Below are 15,826 nucleotides of genomic sequence, written 5' to 3'. Positions count from 1 at the left end.
AGAAATACTTGTCTTTTTATCTCTATATTTTCCTTTTTAATAGTGGGTTATCTCCAGTTTTGTTGGTCTCTCTCTGGCTCAATGACACATATTTAGGAACACACAATGATTGTGTACACTGAACTCAAGAGCAGTAGTCAGTCCCTCAGCAATCCAGAAGAGGGATACATTTTCAGGGCATACTATCTTTAACAGTCACTGTCTATCATCTCTTTGCTTGGGAACCAAAATAAAGATAGGAACTAATCAAAAGTTTATTACAGTCACCTTTTTTTCTTTTAAAATCCACCCTCTGGCAAAGATAAGCAAGAGGAAGGAAAAAAACATAGGCGAGTCCCAGTGCTAACCTTCGTGCAATCCCATTTTATTTATCACCACATGACAGACAGCTTCAGTCCCTGCCCTGAGGGTTCTCACACCCAAAGCAGGTTAGATAAATGGCTGTTTATAAACCTAGAAACAGAGCAGTCTCTTGGTACCTGAAATGAGCTATCTCTCTCTATGCTAGCTCACTCTCTTGTCTGGTAGTTAAAAGGAGTATGTCTCTTCTCTACGAATCCCCAGCTCAGTCCTCAAGAGGGATGAACTATTTTTTACAACCTAACAGTCAGTCATTCAACACAAGGACCCCATGAGCTCTTCTGTCCCTGGGGTCAAAAGGTGAGGTCACACAGAGAAAGATCTAGATATAACCAAGAATCGGATTCTGCCAGGTGTAGTCACAGAAGAGAGAAAGGACTGAAACATTAAAAGCAAGTCTACACAGGCAAATTGAAGCCGAATGCTGTTAGGCAGGGATCTCAAAACTTGAAAGGCATCCTTGCCATTAATTTCAATACCATGAGAGCCCATAAAAGCAAGAAGCAACATCAAGACTTGAATATCTACACACGCTAGAGGTTCAAAGTTTAAAAGAAAAACAAACAAACAAAAACACATAGAAGTCAGTAATCTGGTAATTTTTGCCTGCGTTACTGTAAAGCACTCATTGTGACATTAACCTTGTACTACATAGAAGCCATTTTATTTGAAAGGTTGTTGTCACCAAAGAGGAAAAGCATTTCAAATGGAAGGTGGTGACCCTACAGGGGTCATCATTAATCACCCAGGGGTCAAAGACCTTCAAAATTGTAAGAGGAGGCAGGGGGCAAGGGAAAGAAGGGAGAGAAAAGATCAAAAGGCCTTTGATGAGGGTTATCTACCTACACAATACACCTGTGGAATGGAGCCTTCTCTGCAGTTGGAAGCCTCCCAGCTTCTAAGGTGACAGGGTTTCTGTTCATTAACTCAGCTCACCTTGGAGACCAGAGTCAGCAGATGGCAGAAGAGGCCTAGTGGTCTCTGGCAGCTGTCACTTTCATTGGGCCTCGGTGGAGCCCAAGACGCTATTTTGTTTTCCAAGACCAAGCTCTACGAAAGGAGGGAAAAGCTATAGCTGGGGAAACAGCAGCTGCCTGACAGGAAGCTCCTTGCAATTCTGCATTTTAGTTTATGAAAACACACAGATCTGCCCTCTGCAAAAAAGGCAAGCACAGCCAGGAAGTTGGGGAGTGAGGGTGTGTTTCCTCAGGTGGAGCCAACAGAATAGAAGGTCTGTGGGATTGTCTGGTTTGATGACTTGGTTACTCTTTGCTCCTGTTAACACTGTTTAATGAACCTTCCATGTCAAAGATGCAGGTGGACTGGCTATTGTAATGTGTGAATCCAATCCTTTTACACAAAGGGAGGAGGCAACTCAGGATGAGGAGCAAGCAAGGCCCCAGGGAACACTTGGTTATCGGCCTGACAGGGTTTTCCTCATGCAGTGGACTTTGCACCATCTCTACGAGGCTCACTCCAAGACCTTCAGTGGGTGCTTAACCTTAGACCGTCCTAATTTTGGATGCTCTGATCTTTCCTATATGTATAAACTTAGGGTAAAGTGGACTTTACAAATACGACAGCAAGAGGTGAACAACAATAACATGACCCAAACAACCGTAACTATGTAATTAAAGGCATATGAACGTGGTCTCTCTCAAAGTATCGTAGTCTATTGTCCTCACTCTTCCTATAATAAATAATGCAAACTGATACAATGCCTTGGTGATGGGAGGGAAAGAGAGGGGTGGCTGAGAGATGCAGCATTAAGATGCAACTTGCCCTAAGAGACTTAGGTAAAACAATGGCTGTATTTTGGAGCAGAACCATGAGCAAGTTCACAGACTCGTACACTATTCACAATTTGTGAGTTGCTCATTTCTGGAATTTTCTAGTCTGTATTTTTAGAACATGGCTGACCATGAATAACTGAATCCATGGAAAGTGACACTATGGGATTGGGGATCATGGGCCATTCCAGGAGACTCAGAACTCTGAAGCAAGCTGTGTCTTGTTGCTACGGTACCTCTCCCTGGTAGACGGGGAGTGAATATGTCAAGAACACAAACAAGGAGCCTTTCAAAACTCACTAAAAATGTGTACAAAAATAATTTATTATTTTAAGAAATCAAACACACAACGGGGCAATATAAATGGCTTTCAGACTATGGGCTGTTTTGATTAGCCATGCCCTAGATGCCTACAGCCTTACCATCAGCATGGATAATTGAGAATCCGCTGGATTTCCATCTGAACACAGGCTCTCTAATTCATTTCAGGCACTGAGATGGGAAAGCAAACCCTTGGCTATGATTCCATCTGCACGAACCTCTGTGCAGTTCTGAGGGCTGGCCCACTCCGTGCCACACTAACCTCTGTACAGTCCGAAGAAGCCCTCGTAACGCAGCACTTTCTTAAAGCAGTCAAAGCTGTTTTTATACATGAGCTCTCCCACAAAGGAGCCGGTCGATCGCTGGTTCTGCATTCGAGTCTTTACAAGATCGATAGGATACACAGCGGTGGCTCCGACAGCTGAAATGAGGGACTACCATTAGCACAGCCAGAATTAAGGTGATTTGGGTAAAAGAAATAGGTGGATAAAAATCAAAGAAAGGACTGAAAACAGAAGTATTTTTTATGCATAGATCTACTGAACTACCTTTGAATACTCTTAATTTTTATCCAAATGTCCCCTGACAAAAGGATATCACTAGAGTTTAAATTAACAGCATAAGCAGGGACGACTAACCTCACCGAAGGGAGTGAAAACTATCACTTGTATTGTAGGATGTTGATCCTGCCCAAGTGTAGGAAAAGCCCCCTTGGCTCTGGTCCCACCTAATAGACACAGCTTGATAACTGACTTGGGGAACAACCACTGAAAGCAGCAAGGTAGAAAAACAGACAAAGACCAAGGAACAACAAAAGTAATGCTTATCCATGACTAACCTCCAGCAATAGAACCCAGTCCAAACCTGTAGGCTGACTCTGCGAGCTGCAGAAGAAAGGGCCGAGCAGCATCACCTGAGGCCTTCTGTTTCACGCATACCATAAGCAGGAAGTGAGCAAGCCGAGAAAAGGAGAGAAACGTGGACGGTCACTTAAAATATCACTCACCAGACTCTAAATCTGATATAACTACCAAAAGGAGAACTTGGTTCAAGTCTATCAATTTCTTACTAATGAAAGCGTTTGCATGACTGAAATCATACTGGGACACAAAATCACCCCGTGAAAAAATAGCGTTATAGCTGATTTTCAAATGCTCAATTCTCAGAGTGATCATAAAAGTGTCAGTGTAAAAAAATACCAAAGAGACATCGCTCTTGATTCATCAAACTCGCTCAGCTTTGTATTTTAATGTCTTCTTTGTTTTAAATGGTTAATATTCGGATTAGTGAGAATTATTAAAATGTTATTCTCAAACTCACTGTTAAACCAAATATGAGCTTTCGAAACTCTAATAACGTATACCTAGACCCTTCAATTGAATTTAATCTCTGATGCTGCAATTCTTAAAGTTACTTGAGAATATCAGTGAAACACAGGGAAAAAGGAATTGGCTCTTTCAAAAGCAGCACTCAGTGTAAATATTCTGGAGCTACACTAAATGACCAATACAAGAGGCTTAGAACACTGTACTGGTGAGCACAGAGGCACACACCTTTACTCCAGTGCTTAGGAGGCAGCCTCAGATCTCTGTGAGGTCTGGGCCAACCTGATTTACATAGCAAAGCCAAGCAAACCAGGACTACAGAGGGAGATCCTGTCTCAAAATTAAATAATAATTAAATAAATAAAATACTATCACTTTTAAAACAAACGTACATCATTTAAATGGTATTCTCAAAGAAGATCAGATGTTGGTAGAGAAAAATGCTCACAAAACTCTTCTTTTATAAAGAAAAGGTTAAGAGTGGGAGAGATGGTTCATTGGTTAAGAGAACAGGCTGCTCTTCCTGGGAATCCAGATTCAATTCCGGCACCCACATGGCTGGCTCACAGCTTTCTGTAACTCCAGTCTTAGGGATCTGATGCCTACAGGCATGCATGTGCTACACCCATAAACATATTAATTTATTTATATTAATAATACATTATATTAATTAATACATTTTTTTAAAATGAAAGAAAGCTAGCTGAAAAGAGCATGGAGGTGGGCAGGTATTTGTTATACTTCTTTTACCTTTATTAAATGTTTAAAATGGTTCATGGCATTTTCTTTATGTGTATGAGTGTCTTGCCTGTTGTATGTATAACATGTGTGATTCTGGTGCCCATGAGGGTGCAGAACTCCCAGAGCAGGAGTTGAAGATGGTTGTGAGCCACCATGTGGGTGCTGGGAACTAAACCCAGGTTCTCTGTAAGAGCAACAGTGCTTTTTACCGTTGAGCCTTTCACAGTGTTTAAAAAAGTATGTAAGAGAGTAGAATATGAAGTCTTTAGTTGATGGTGTTAAAACTGTTTGTGGAGATATGTATATCTGTGTGTGTATATGTAGATATGTATATATACACATATGAAATTAGTACTGATATTTTGGCATCTCTATTACCTAATGACACTGTAAATGTTTATGATGGCCATAACTAAATAGGTGAATTATAGGTGACTGTATTTTTCCTCAGTTTTGGCCATCTTCCTAAAATTCACGTTTCAAGGCAATCAGTTGTTTTGTTGTTACTTTTCTGACCTGTTACCATTAGTACTACCAAGGCTGAAGTAGAATATTGTACTACGCTGTCTGTGTAAATAAAATATTGACTTTGTCCCACAGAGTTGTCAAGTGAGAGTGACATACAGTCAGCACCTACTAATACCTGTTGAATGAATAAATACATTCAATAAAATTTGTTTTCAAAAGGCACGGTAATTAACATCAGTGAACAATGAAAACAGTCACCAACCTGAGCTACACAACCCACTGAATTTTAACTGCTGTCAGTGCAACACAATTCCAATACAATGAGATCATTTGAAATCTTCAGTCATTTAACTGAAAACAGCTTTACGGAGAAATATGCATGTCTAAGAAGGTAAAACATTGCTTCCACAAATTCCATGCATTGTCTCCAATTCCACCCCTGTAGTCTACCTTCGTGGTGACTGACATATTTCAAAGAAAGAACATTATTTTATTTACATGCATGAGAACATGCGATACTAAAAATATTCTGGCATCAAAATAATGAATGAGAGTATTTTATGCTAAAGGAAGGAGCCTGCCATTACTGCTAATTTTTCCTGGAAAAGACAAATATGTTCTTAAAATGACATGAGGAAAAAGAGTCCAGCTCCATCGCTCCTCTGTTTAGGGCGAACACTCCACAGGCTGTAGGGTGCAGGACATGCAAACTGCCCACAGGTAGATGACCTGACTTGCTTGATCTGTCAGGCACAGTGGGGTTCATGCATTAAAAAAAAAAAATCACCCTAGAGTTCAGGTGTGGTTGCTATGAATTGCTCTAAACCTCTGAACACCGGCCAATCACTTCCTACTGTAAATCTCATCAAATTCCTCTAACCCTTTCGAGGCCAGTACCAGCAAGCACCCACTATAAGCCCCCCAAAGCTGCAAAGGGCGCACAGGGAAATGAAGAGGTGCTGCTGCCAGGGGGAAAGCAGAGGAGATCTGAAACAGCCCCTCTACTTTCCTTAATCCCCAAATTTCTACAATAGTTGGTGGCACGCAGACGAAGAGATAATTATCTCAGACACAGCGTCTGAAATCAAAGGGAGGAGAGAGCAAGGCTGCTTCCTCCTCTGCCCGGGATTACACAGTTCTTACTCCTGCACCAGGGGGAATCGGCTTCCTCTTTTAACCACAGCCAGCTGGTTTCCCAGAGGTGCCTAGTTAGGATTTACTGAGCACACACCCACTCCTTCCATTTCCATGCTGCACACAAGTCGCTGCTGCCCTTGGGTGGGAAGGAGCTAAGGGGTGGAGTGGGGGAAGATCCTGGCTCCAGGCCTGACAGTCCTAAAAATGCAGCCTGCGTCAACCCATTGTGGTCAAACTGGCGTCGCTGTTCAGACCCAGAGATCCAAGCCAAAAACAGTTAAGTCTCACAAGATTCGGAGATGGCTTTGCCTTAAAGGAGGTCTTTTTCTTTAAAAAAAAAAAAAAATTACTTTCTTGTCTGTTCATGGATTTATTTTACAAGCACCATGCAGGGATAACACATGCAACGAAGGCCTTGCTCTCTCTCAGTCCCAGCTACAGAGCTGAGCAAGAGTTAAGCGAGGAGGTCCCGTGTCTTAAGTTTCTGACTTCCACAACTTTGAGACATGGGCTTCTGTTAACCATAAAATAAAACCTAGCATTCCTAACATTGTTTCCACATAGCTTATGAATCCTTTCACAGAGAAAATAGGCTTAAAAGCCTCTGAACTATGACTCCAGACTAAACAAAATTATCTCATTTTGATACTCAGAAAAAAAAAAAAAAAAAAGGAAGGCATGGCTGTTAGACAACGCTCTGACAGGACCCCGCTGAGGAGCAACGATATCGTTCATTTAGCAATGCCAGATGCTGCTGGGGACAGTCACAAGAACCAGTGCTCCACTTCCACATCCCTCAGTACCAGATGTAAAGGAGAAAAGAGCTACTTGGTTTTGGAGTGTTGGGGCTTCTAGTGTTGGAGGTAACTGCCCTATCTTTCTAAGAAACACATGCCTGTATCTGTTCACCAGAAGGTTGCTAAACAAATTCCCTTTCAGCCTCCTCAGAATGCCTGCATTTGGGGAGCAGAATTGGAAACCAGTTAAGTCAGAAACCAACGCTGGAAATTCAATGGACTTGCTAAGGCCCTGGGTATCTCTGGAAAGCAGCATGAAAGAAGTCGCACCCAATCACTCACCTGCCTCTGAGCCTCGGCCAAGTTGAAGGGCAACATTCCTTCCTCTAGGGGAGCGATCCGCTCAATGTCTGCTAAGGTCAAGCGCCTGAACAGAAAGCAAACAAGGATGAAGTCCCAGTTTTCTTAAATTTACATTATGGAATTCTAGAACGTTCCTTTTATCGCTTCCCATATTTCTGCATGGGCCTTCATTATTTGGTTTCTGTCTCTCCTGCTGAAATCTCCCTACACCTAGCTCCTAACCTTATTTTATTAAACTAACTTAAAAAAAAAAAAAAAGCCAACTTACCCCCTCGGCTCATATAAATCTGCTAACTGAAACAAGATGTCAACTTCCATGGGTGTAACCTGACCAAACTTCTGGGCTGCCAGAGCAAACTCCTCTGTATGGAAAAAAGGAGAGAGAGAGAGAGAGAGAGATTCAGAAAGATCAATGCTAAATTCAATGTTCAGCCAAAGTGCTGGAGGAGTGGACATCACAGCACGTTATCATGACGTCATCCTGCATTGCCCCGGCTCTTTGGCACACTTGGAAAAAGAATACAGAACCCATCCCAACCACCACTGAGAGTAAAAGCTGGGTACCATTTGAATACTCTAAACAAATGGCACTGGATGGGATTCCAACTACACTGACACTGCTGATCCCCAAGTCATTTTTTCTAGGGTTTTTTTTTTTTTTTTTTTTTGAATCCTATAGAAATGCTGATAATATCTTCTTTGAGTTCACAGATCACATTATGCATTATCAATAAGGGTTTGTGGAACCTTCTTGTATTTTTGAGGGCCACTGCATGTTTAGCTTAAGTTCTTGTAAGAAACGAAAAGATTCAACAAATCCTATATCTTCTCTTCATTCAAAAGCTGTCTTCAGATTATCAAAAACTTAGTGTAGATTGTTTTTTTGTTGTTGTTGTTGTTGGGTTTTTTTTTTGTTTTGTTTTTTTGTTTTTTTGTTTTTGTTTTTTTTGGCTTTAATTTGTCTGATCATGGACTGGAGGATACACATCACCAGTATGAATGGGATAGCAAATTCTAATATAAACTCCGGCTGCCTTCCTCACCAACCCTACTTCTCGGCCCCTAACACACTTGAAACACAGATTCTACTACATCACTCACCCTTAGTCACCTCCACGTCTTTCCTGCCACCAGCCAGAGTACTGTAGATCTTCCTAATGAGCTCCATGTTGTTAAGGAGCGAATTAAATCCATTAAAATAGGAGAAACTAACTTGATGGGACGTAGTACCTCCAGCAGCCTTGGGAAGTTGAAAACAAAGAGACGGAAGGAAAAAATAAAAGATACAAAGTCAAAGAGGTCCTAAAAGTACACACATTTATCGCTGTTTTGGAAGTAACTAGGAATGAGTATACAAAAAAAAAAAAAAACCAAAAACAAACAAAACAAAACAAAACAATGACCACAGTATTTTTCTTTCACTTTAGGGGAAAGAGAGAGAAAGAGAGAGGGGGGGGGGGAGGGAGAGGGGGAGGGGGAGGGAGGGAGGGGGAGGGAGGGAGGGAGGGAGGGAGCGCGGAGCGAGCTAGAACCGAGTTTTAAAAGTGACTAATCATGACCAGGACTTGTGCTTCTATACACAAGCCCAGGAAAACTAAATAAATACATGTGTAGGATTATAACAGGACCAGTAGTCATTTAGAGTTCAAATTTCAGTTGGAAATGTTTTATAAGGTGGTTTATTTCACCTAATGAGCAAATCTTAAGGCTTTAAACATACAAACGATAGCACCCACATGCATGTGTTCACACACGCAAAACTGCATTATATCTGTGCAAACATACTATGAGAAGCAGCTAGTGCAACCTTAGTATCAAAAGTTGTTTCAATACTTAAACTAGCAATAAATAATCACTGAAACCCCAAGACTTTATGTTGCTGGAATAGCTTAAGAACAAGTGTGTTCTGGTAAAATTTGAAGATGCCATATGCCTACCTAGATGGGGGTTGAAGTTGATCGGAATTCTAATAATCAGAATTTTTAAGGAAACAGTTTTCTTCACAGGGGACAGGGGGAACAGATAGTATATCCACTGTGAACGGAACTTCAGTTTGGGGTTTCAAATTCTATCCTTCCCTAACAAGGCAAAATATTTTTATTAGGAAAGCGCTTTTTCAAAACAGCCACATAAGTCTTCACTTGGTAATCAATCATTCAAAAGACCTGACATGAGAGTTTACCTGGGGGTGGTGGTGAAGTGAGGGGGGCGTGGCTGAAAAGCAGTGAGATTAACATTGTGCCAGAATGGGAAAGGCCATGTGTTCAAAATGGAGCACAAGGAAACAAAGAACTTGAAAGGCTCAAGGTCAGCAATGTGGGGCAGCCAGACAGCTGTGAACTCACAGTCCAGCAAAGGGAGAGTTTCCAGAGAAGTGGTTTCCAAATCCTAGGAATCAGCTAGAAGCTTTAACATTTAGATGCTGAGATGTAGCCACCCATTGGCGGTGAAGAGCAAACCTAAGGAAACCTGGACACCATATGTAATGCTCTTCCCTGGGGATCTAGATTGTCCATGACCAAGGCTTGGACCCACTACTGAACATGCTACAAGACACCTCGAAATTCCAAGAGGTAGTAAGGACATACATAAAACCAACCAGAATTTTGCAAAGATTTTTTTGGGGGGTGGGGGGGAATATATCTGCACATCTGTGAATATGCACAGATGTCTTTTCTTGCCATTATCCCCTGAACAACACAACAAAACAAAGATTTAAAAATACCACATTAGATGTTGCAAACAATCTACCATGATTTAAAGTACAAAGGAAAATATATGTACGTTATATCCAAAGATGCTGCCACTGTGAAGAAATGATCTGAGGATGGGCACACTTCAGTATATGAAAGCACTGTGCTACAGGCCTCCAGGGACAGTAAGAAACAACTGAACACGACATCCCCAAAACATACAATCCAGACAGTCAATTAATCTACCACTAAAACGAACCATGACATAGTTTGGTTTGCAAGGGTGTTAATATACACGATTGCACAGTATTTTAAACAGGACAATTCATAAGAACTGTTCCTTACTATCCCAGTTCACTTAGCACAGATTAGGGGAGAATAAACTACTCCATTAGACAATGCACAACTTACAGCTACCAGACATTCTTCAACAAAAGGAGTCAGGACATGGGGACGGATGGTGACCATGATGTCCCGGAAGTCAATGGCTGTGACTTTTCCCGTTTTGGCATTGTCTCGTTGCACAAAGGCTTGCTTCGCGTGCTCCAGCTGTATCTCCTACAGTTAGAAAAGGTAAAACGGTTAATTTATGTCTCTTTCTTACTGCAAGTGACTGCTCATTTTTAAATCAGACAGAAGAAATAAGCCTACATCGTGATTTAACAGGCCCCACCTGCCTGTTTAAATGCTTCCCCCTAAACTACTTTCTCCTTTGAAAGAAAAGAACATTTCTCAGAGCATTGAATATAAAATTAATAATGTACACTGTGTTTTAAACCTTACACTCAGTAGAATCAGAGCCTGGCACCATGGCATCTGTCTGTGATCTCAGTACTTGGGAAGCAGAGGTGGAAGAGATCCAGTTGAGAGATGGTCACAGACACATTATCTGATGTCAACCTGAGCTGTGTGAGAAAACCCTGTGTCTAAGTTACTGTTCTAATGCTGTGAAGTGGCACCATGACCAAGGCAACTCTTATAAAAGAAAGCGTTTAATTGGGGGGGTTTGTTTACAGCTTTAGAGGGTTGATCTAAAACAGAATGGCATGGCACCAGAGCAATAGCTGAGAGCTTTGCCTCCTCATCTGCAGGCAAAGAGAGGCGCTGAGCCAGGGATGGACTTTTGAAACTTCCAAGTCCACCCCCAGCAACACACCTCCTCCAACAATGTCACATCTCCTAATCCTTCTCAAACAGTTCCAGTAACTGGGGACCCTACATTCAAACACATGAGTCTATGGGGGCCATTCTTATTCAAGCCACCACACAATGTTTCAAAAGCAGGAAGAAAAGGTAGGAGAGGAGGAGGAGGAGGAGGAGGGAGAGGGGAAGGGAAAAAGTCAAAGGAATCAAATCAAGTACCTTTTTTTTTAGAATCTGAGCCATGAAGAAAATTAAAATAAAAATGAAGTTTGCTAGCTTCAAAGACCTGGCTAGATCCAGGAAGCAATCATGACCACATGCTAATATGTAAGTGCTTGACTTAAAAAGAGTGAAGGAGTGTTCTCTGCTGGAAGGAGCTAATCCCCAGCACTGGCACTACTGATATTTGGGGCAGGTTATGTCACTGTCACAAAAGGCTGCCTTGTGCCAGCTGATCCTCCCAGTAGCTGCTGGTAACTCCTCCACCCAAGGCTGTGAGGGTCAAAAAATGACACCACATAGAGCCCTGTGTTCTAGACAAAAAGCTGGGCAGTCTGTGCATCAGAGGGGGAAACACCGTAGCAACACACTTGGATATATAATTCATCTGACCGAACTCCAGCAAGAATCATAGCTCTCTGTTGCTATTCCCAGGAGTTAAGTGTAGACATAAAAACCAGACACTGCTTTCTACTGAGGCTCACTTCACACTGCTTCTGTAGAAAGTCCCGTTATCATCTTCCTCAGCACACTGCCTATCTTCCAAATAGACCGCAGAAAGCTAATCTGCATGAAACTTAAAAGTACCACCAAAGGGCTATCAAAGATGAAATTATTTAAGATGAAATGGACTTTCACAGGTAAGGAAGCCATCTCTTAGCTTTGGTAACAAGATGACACTCATTGTTCTATAGATTACTGCAATGTGAAGCTACAGGAGTCTGTCTGATGTTGCTGTGAAGCAGACTGCCTTGTTTTCTTTGCCCTGCCTGAGAGATAGGGTGACACGTATTTGACAAGATATTAATAATGACTGGACCTGGGTAATAAATAGAGTCATGAGTTAGGCTTCTCTGTCTCGTTTTCTACACTTTAAAAATGTAAACACTGGAATGTTAAAGACTAATTAACAAGCAAGAAAAATGGTCATTTTCTTACTGACAGTTTCTCCTTAGTTACATACAGCATTGGCCCCTTCACTGCAGGGCACCTAGATGAACCTTCGTGGGCCTAGATCCTTCTAGAGCCCTGCACTTGAGCTTTACTTAAGATGTGTCCCCACCCTGCCCCAGTCCTCAGATGATGTTCACTCTGCTTTTCAGGAAAAATGATGTCACAAAATGTCAAAGATTTCTTAAGAGCTAAGGATTACAGTCTACCTCCAAATCTCCCATTCCTACCTGCTAGACCAGAATTTCTAAAAATGTATCCTGTATGAATCTTATAAAGGCCATAAAATTACACATCACTAACCCCACTATTAATGTCCCCACCCAGGACTCAACTCTGGTCCCTTTGCCAAGTTCAAAGCTTAATTTTCAGCATTCTGGTTTCCCAGTGACACCATCTGAAAAGCTGTCATTTTCAATTCCGTAAGCTTCCTTTCTCCTGAGTGTGAACCAATTGCCAAATTATGTTCCCCAGGCCTTTAAAAGTTCACTCAGTGAGTATCAGGACAGCCAGGACTACACAGAGAAACCCTGTCTCGAAAAAAACCAAAAAAAAAAAAAAGAAGAAGAAGAAAAAAGTCCACTCAAATAGTCCACTCAAATGCATCTTTCCTTTTCTTTCATGACAGAGGTGGTTCAGTGCTTCCTCAGACCTGGCTTAGGTTCTCTGATGGTCCTCACTGTCAAGTTTCTGACCACAGCAGTCCACCTTGCCTGCACCCCATCACTTTTCAAAGTCCCAGATCCAGCCTCCTCTTTCCTCAGCAGACAGATCCAGAGGCCTGAATCATAGAGACCAATCTCCAATGGAAGGTGCTCAGGAGTCTCGGGGAAGTACTCAGGGCAACAACCCTTCTGTGCAGACCCTTTATGCCAACTGCAAAACTCATCTTGGCCACTGCCCTAAAAACCAGAGCCCTGTCATGTGGTTCTAGAGATGAGCACGTTTTGAGATAATATTCCACCTTACATCAGAAATAGAGTCAACACCGTTGGCTTTCCCACTTCTTCCAAGGATGAAGTGTCACATTCTACTTATATTTTTTCCTAGCTGTGCTGGTTGTTACAGTTCTAGGTACAGTAGGCACTCATGTGACAGACATTATCAATGACAGGCAGTCCATAAAGCCAACTGAATAAACAAATCAGGACCTAATCAACAAAAATGGAGTTGTCTATCCAAGAACCTCCAATTCAACAGGAAAAAACTAACTGCTCAAGACATGTAGTACAAAAAATGACCACAGTAGGTATTCCATTGAAAGCAAAGACCATAGTAGGTGTTCAGTTGAAAGGAACTGAAGGAGCACTGTCTTAAGACGCACTGCCAGCAATATAGACAGAAAAGGTTACTTTGAGCAATAGCAGAGGTAATTTGTGAGTATTTTCTATTTTCCTAGTTATAACTCAGTCTTAGGGACCCAGAAGCAGCTTCATATGCCATAGCCAACCCTTCTTCTCACAGAGCAGAAACCCAGAACATGAAGACTAGCTTGTCTGGAATGGTAAAGAGAAAAACAGATACCAAACCAGATACCTTGTAGAAGGTCCATGACATGACAGCCACACCACAAAAGAGGGGGTGTGTTTGTGGTGGGAACATATAAAAAGAATATTGCCTCCTTTGCTAACTACATAATTTCAATGGGAGAGTTGCCAGCAGGGATCCTACAAACAGGCAACAAAACCAAACAAAAAACAAAAACTAAACAAAACAACAAAAACAAAAACAGCCCCTTTTATCCTTATGATGAGCAAACCGAGAGTTCATTTTCTTTCACAGCTCCTAGAAACTGGAGATATAACAATTCCACTCTTGAACTTGAAGCTATACCAGTGAAGAAGGTTTAGGCTGGTCCTTCTATGTAAGCTACACTAAAAACAGGGCTTGTTCCCACCCCAACACTTGAGGTCAAGTCCTAATATGTAGCCTAGGCTTGACCAACCTTGAATCCTCAGAATCCTCTTCCCTTGGTTAGTACCATCGGATGCAGCACATAAGTCATAAGTATTAACCTTACTGCATCCAGGGAGGGAGCTGAGGTCCTTCTGCCAGGGGCAGCAAAGCTAGAACTGAAGCCTGGATGCACCTTCCACACACACCCCGCAGACCCCCAGGGACAAGTGCCTGCTTGCTACCTGACCATGGTGCATGTGAGGCCCTGGAGAACCACACTGTAGGGAACTTGACTGAAACTACATTTGACACGTAGGAATCTAAAAGGCTGTAAGAATTTTATTTTATGTTACTCTACCCATCTATGTATTTATTTAAGCCTGGGCTGGGCTCAGACTTTCTACACAGCCAAGAAAGACCTTAAACTTTCTTCCAGTTTCTCTGCCTGCTGAGTACTGAGATTATGGGCATGCGCCATCACACCCAGTTTATGCAGAAGAATGAACCTAGGGTCTTATGCCTGCTAGGCAAGCCCTCTACCAAGTGAACTACATCCCCAGGCCTGCTTTAATATTACTGTTCATGCTCTAGACTTTGTCTCTGCCTGGTTTTGTGAGAATATAATAAAATTCCTAAGTTTCCACTAAGGCAAAAGGCAGTGTATCCATAATGCCTGGCTCTCCACTGATCGTCATGGGAAGTGCAAGGCAAAAGTGTGGAGAGAGGTGATTCTTCCCTCAGGTTCTACTCTCCTTTCAGCCCTAAGAGCCCTGAACAGGGTGGGGGGTGGGGGGGGGAGTGGAAGCCTGTAGGGCCAAACATATAGACAACTCTGCAAATGTTAAATTCAAGAATGTGTTAGTTTTGAAATAAATGACTGGGCTTAGTACCCACGACACAGTGACTTAAATCCCTTGACAGTATCTCTATAGCTACTGAAGGATATTTAACACATATGTAAGGGCCAAAAGTGGAATGGAGAACACAGACACTAACACTCATTTTCATTTCCTAAGAGATGAAAACAATTGGAGAACCAATTATAATAAAGTATTCACAGGATAACTGACTGGCAGGTTAAAGATCCAGGGAAGGAGCCAATCCGCCTCTCTGTATTTTTTTTTCTTTTTAAAGAAAATCAATAGAAAGAAGGTACTGGGGTAGGTTGCTGCACAGTACACTAGTCTCTCACGTAGAAAGTTACTCAGTGATGAAAGGAGACATCTCCCTCAAGCGAGTGTCACTGGTAACACTTTAACTCTGGGCAAAGGGACGCCTGTCACAGATTTCACTTTCCGTGGATGAAGGGGAGTGGCAGCCTGAATGACAGGAGACTGTAATGCACCATGACACTACTTACTATGTGTCGGAACTCAGGTGAGCTAGCTGGTGTCTTAGGCCCCAAGGGTTTCTCCACAAAATGCACACACCAGGGCCTGCCTGCCGTCTAGGTCATGCGTGACAGAAACTTGGTAAGTGGTAGCTTTGATTTCTGTGGAGGTGAAAGGCAGGCTTAACCGCCTGTAAAGTCCTCTCTAATCCAGAACCTCTGAGTGATGAGAACCAGCCACAGGCACAGAAAGATGGACACACCGGACACATGGACATGGCAGAGAATTAAAGTAACAGCCGAATACTAACATTTACTGCCGGACTAAGCTTGAGGCAGGTTTTTACTGAAG

At 42.2% G+C, this 15,826-nt stretch overlaps 1 protein-coding gene across 1 annotated transcript in view; it reads right to left on the bottom strand.

The window, feature by feature from the left end:
- The window catches only part of Slc25a13 (solute carrier family 25 member 13), a 169,821-nt gene that overhangs the window by 65,622 nt on the left and 88,373 nt on the right, over positions 1-15,826 (bottom strand). The window contains exons 6-11 of the mRNA XM_034519298.2: positions 10,347-10,493; positions 8,344-8,482; positions 7,511-7,604; positions 7,222-7,306; positions 3,310-3,394; positions 2,734-2,892 (exon numbers count right to left, since the gene is read on the bottom strand). Of these exons, the coding sequence (XP_034375189.1) occupies positions 2,734-2,892; positions 3,310-3,394; positions 7,222-7,306; positions 7,511-7,604; positions 8,344-8,482; positions 10,347-10,493 (709 nt within the window). The remainder of the gene's footprint in view (positions 1-2,733; positions 2,893-3,309; positions 3,395-7,221; positions 7,307-7,510; positions 7,605-8,343; positions 8,483-10,346; positions 10,494-15,826) is intronic.

The sequence above is a fragment of the Arvicanthis niloticus genome, chromosome 15 (genome assembly GCF_011762505.2).
Source record: "Arvicanthis niloticus isolate mArvNil1 chromosome 15, mArvNil1.pat.X, whole genome shotgun sequence".
In the NCBI taxonomy this organism is placed as follows: domain Eukaryota; kingdom Metazoa; phylum Chordata; class Mammalia; order Rodentia; family Muridae; genus Arvicanthis; species Arvicanthis niloticus.
The sequence above is the reverse complement of the archived record's forward strand: the minus strand, read 5'-3'. Positions and strand labels throughout refer to the sequence as shown.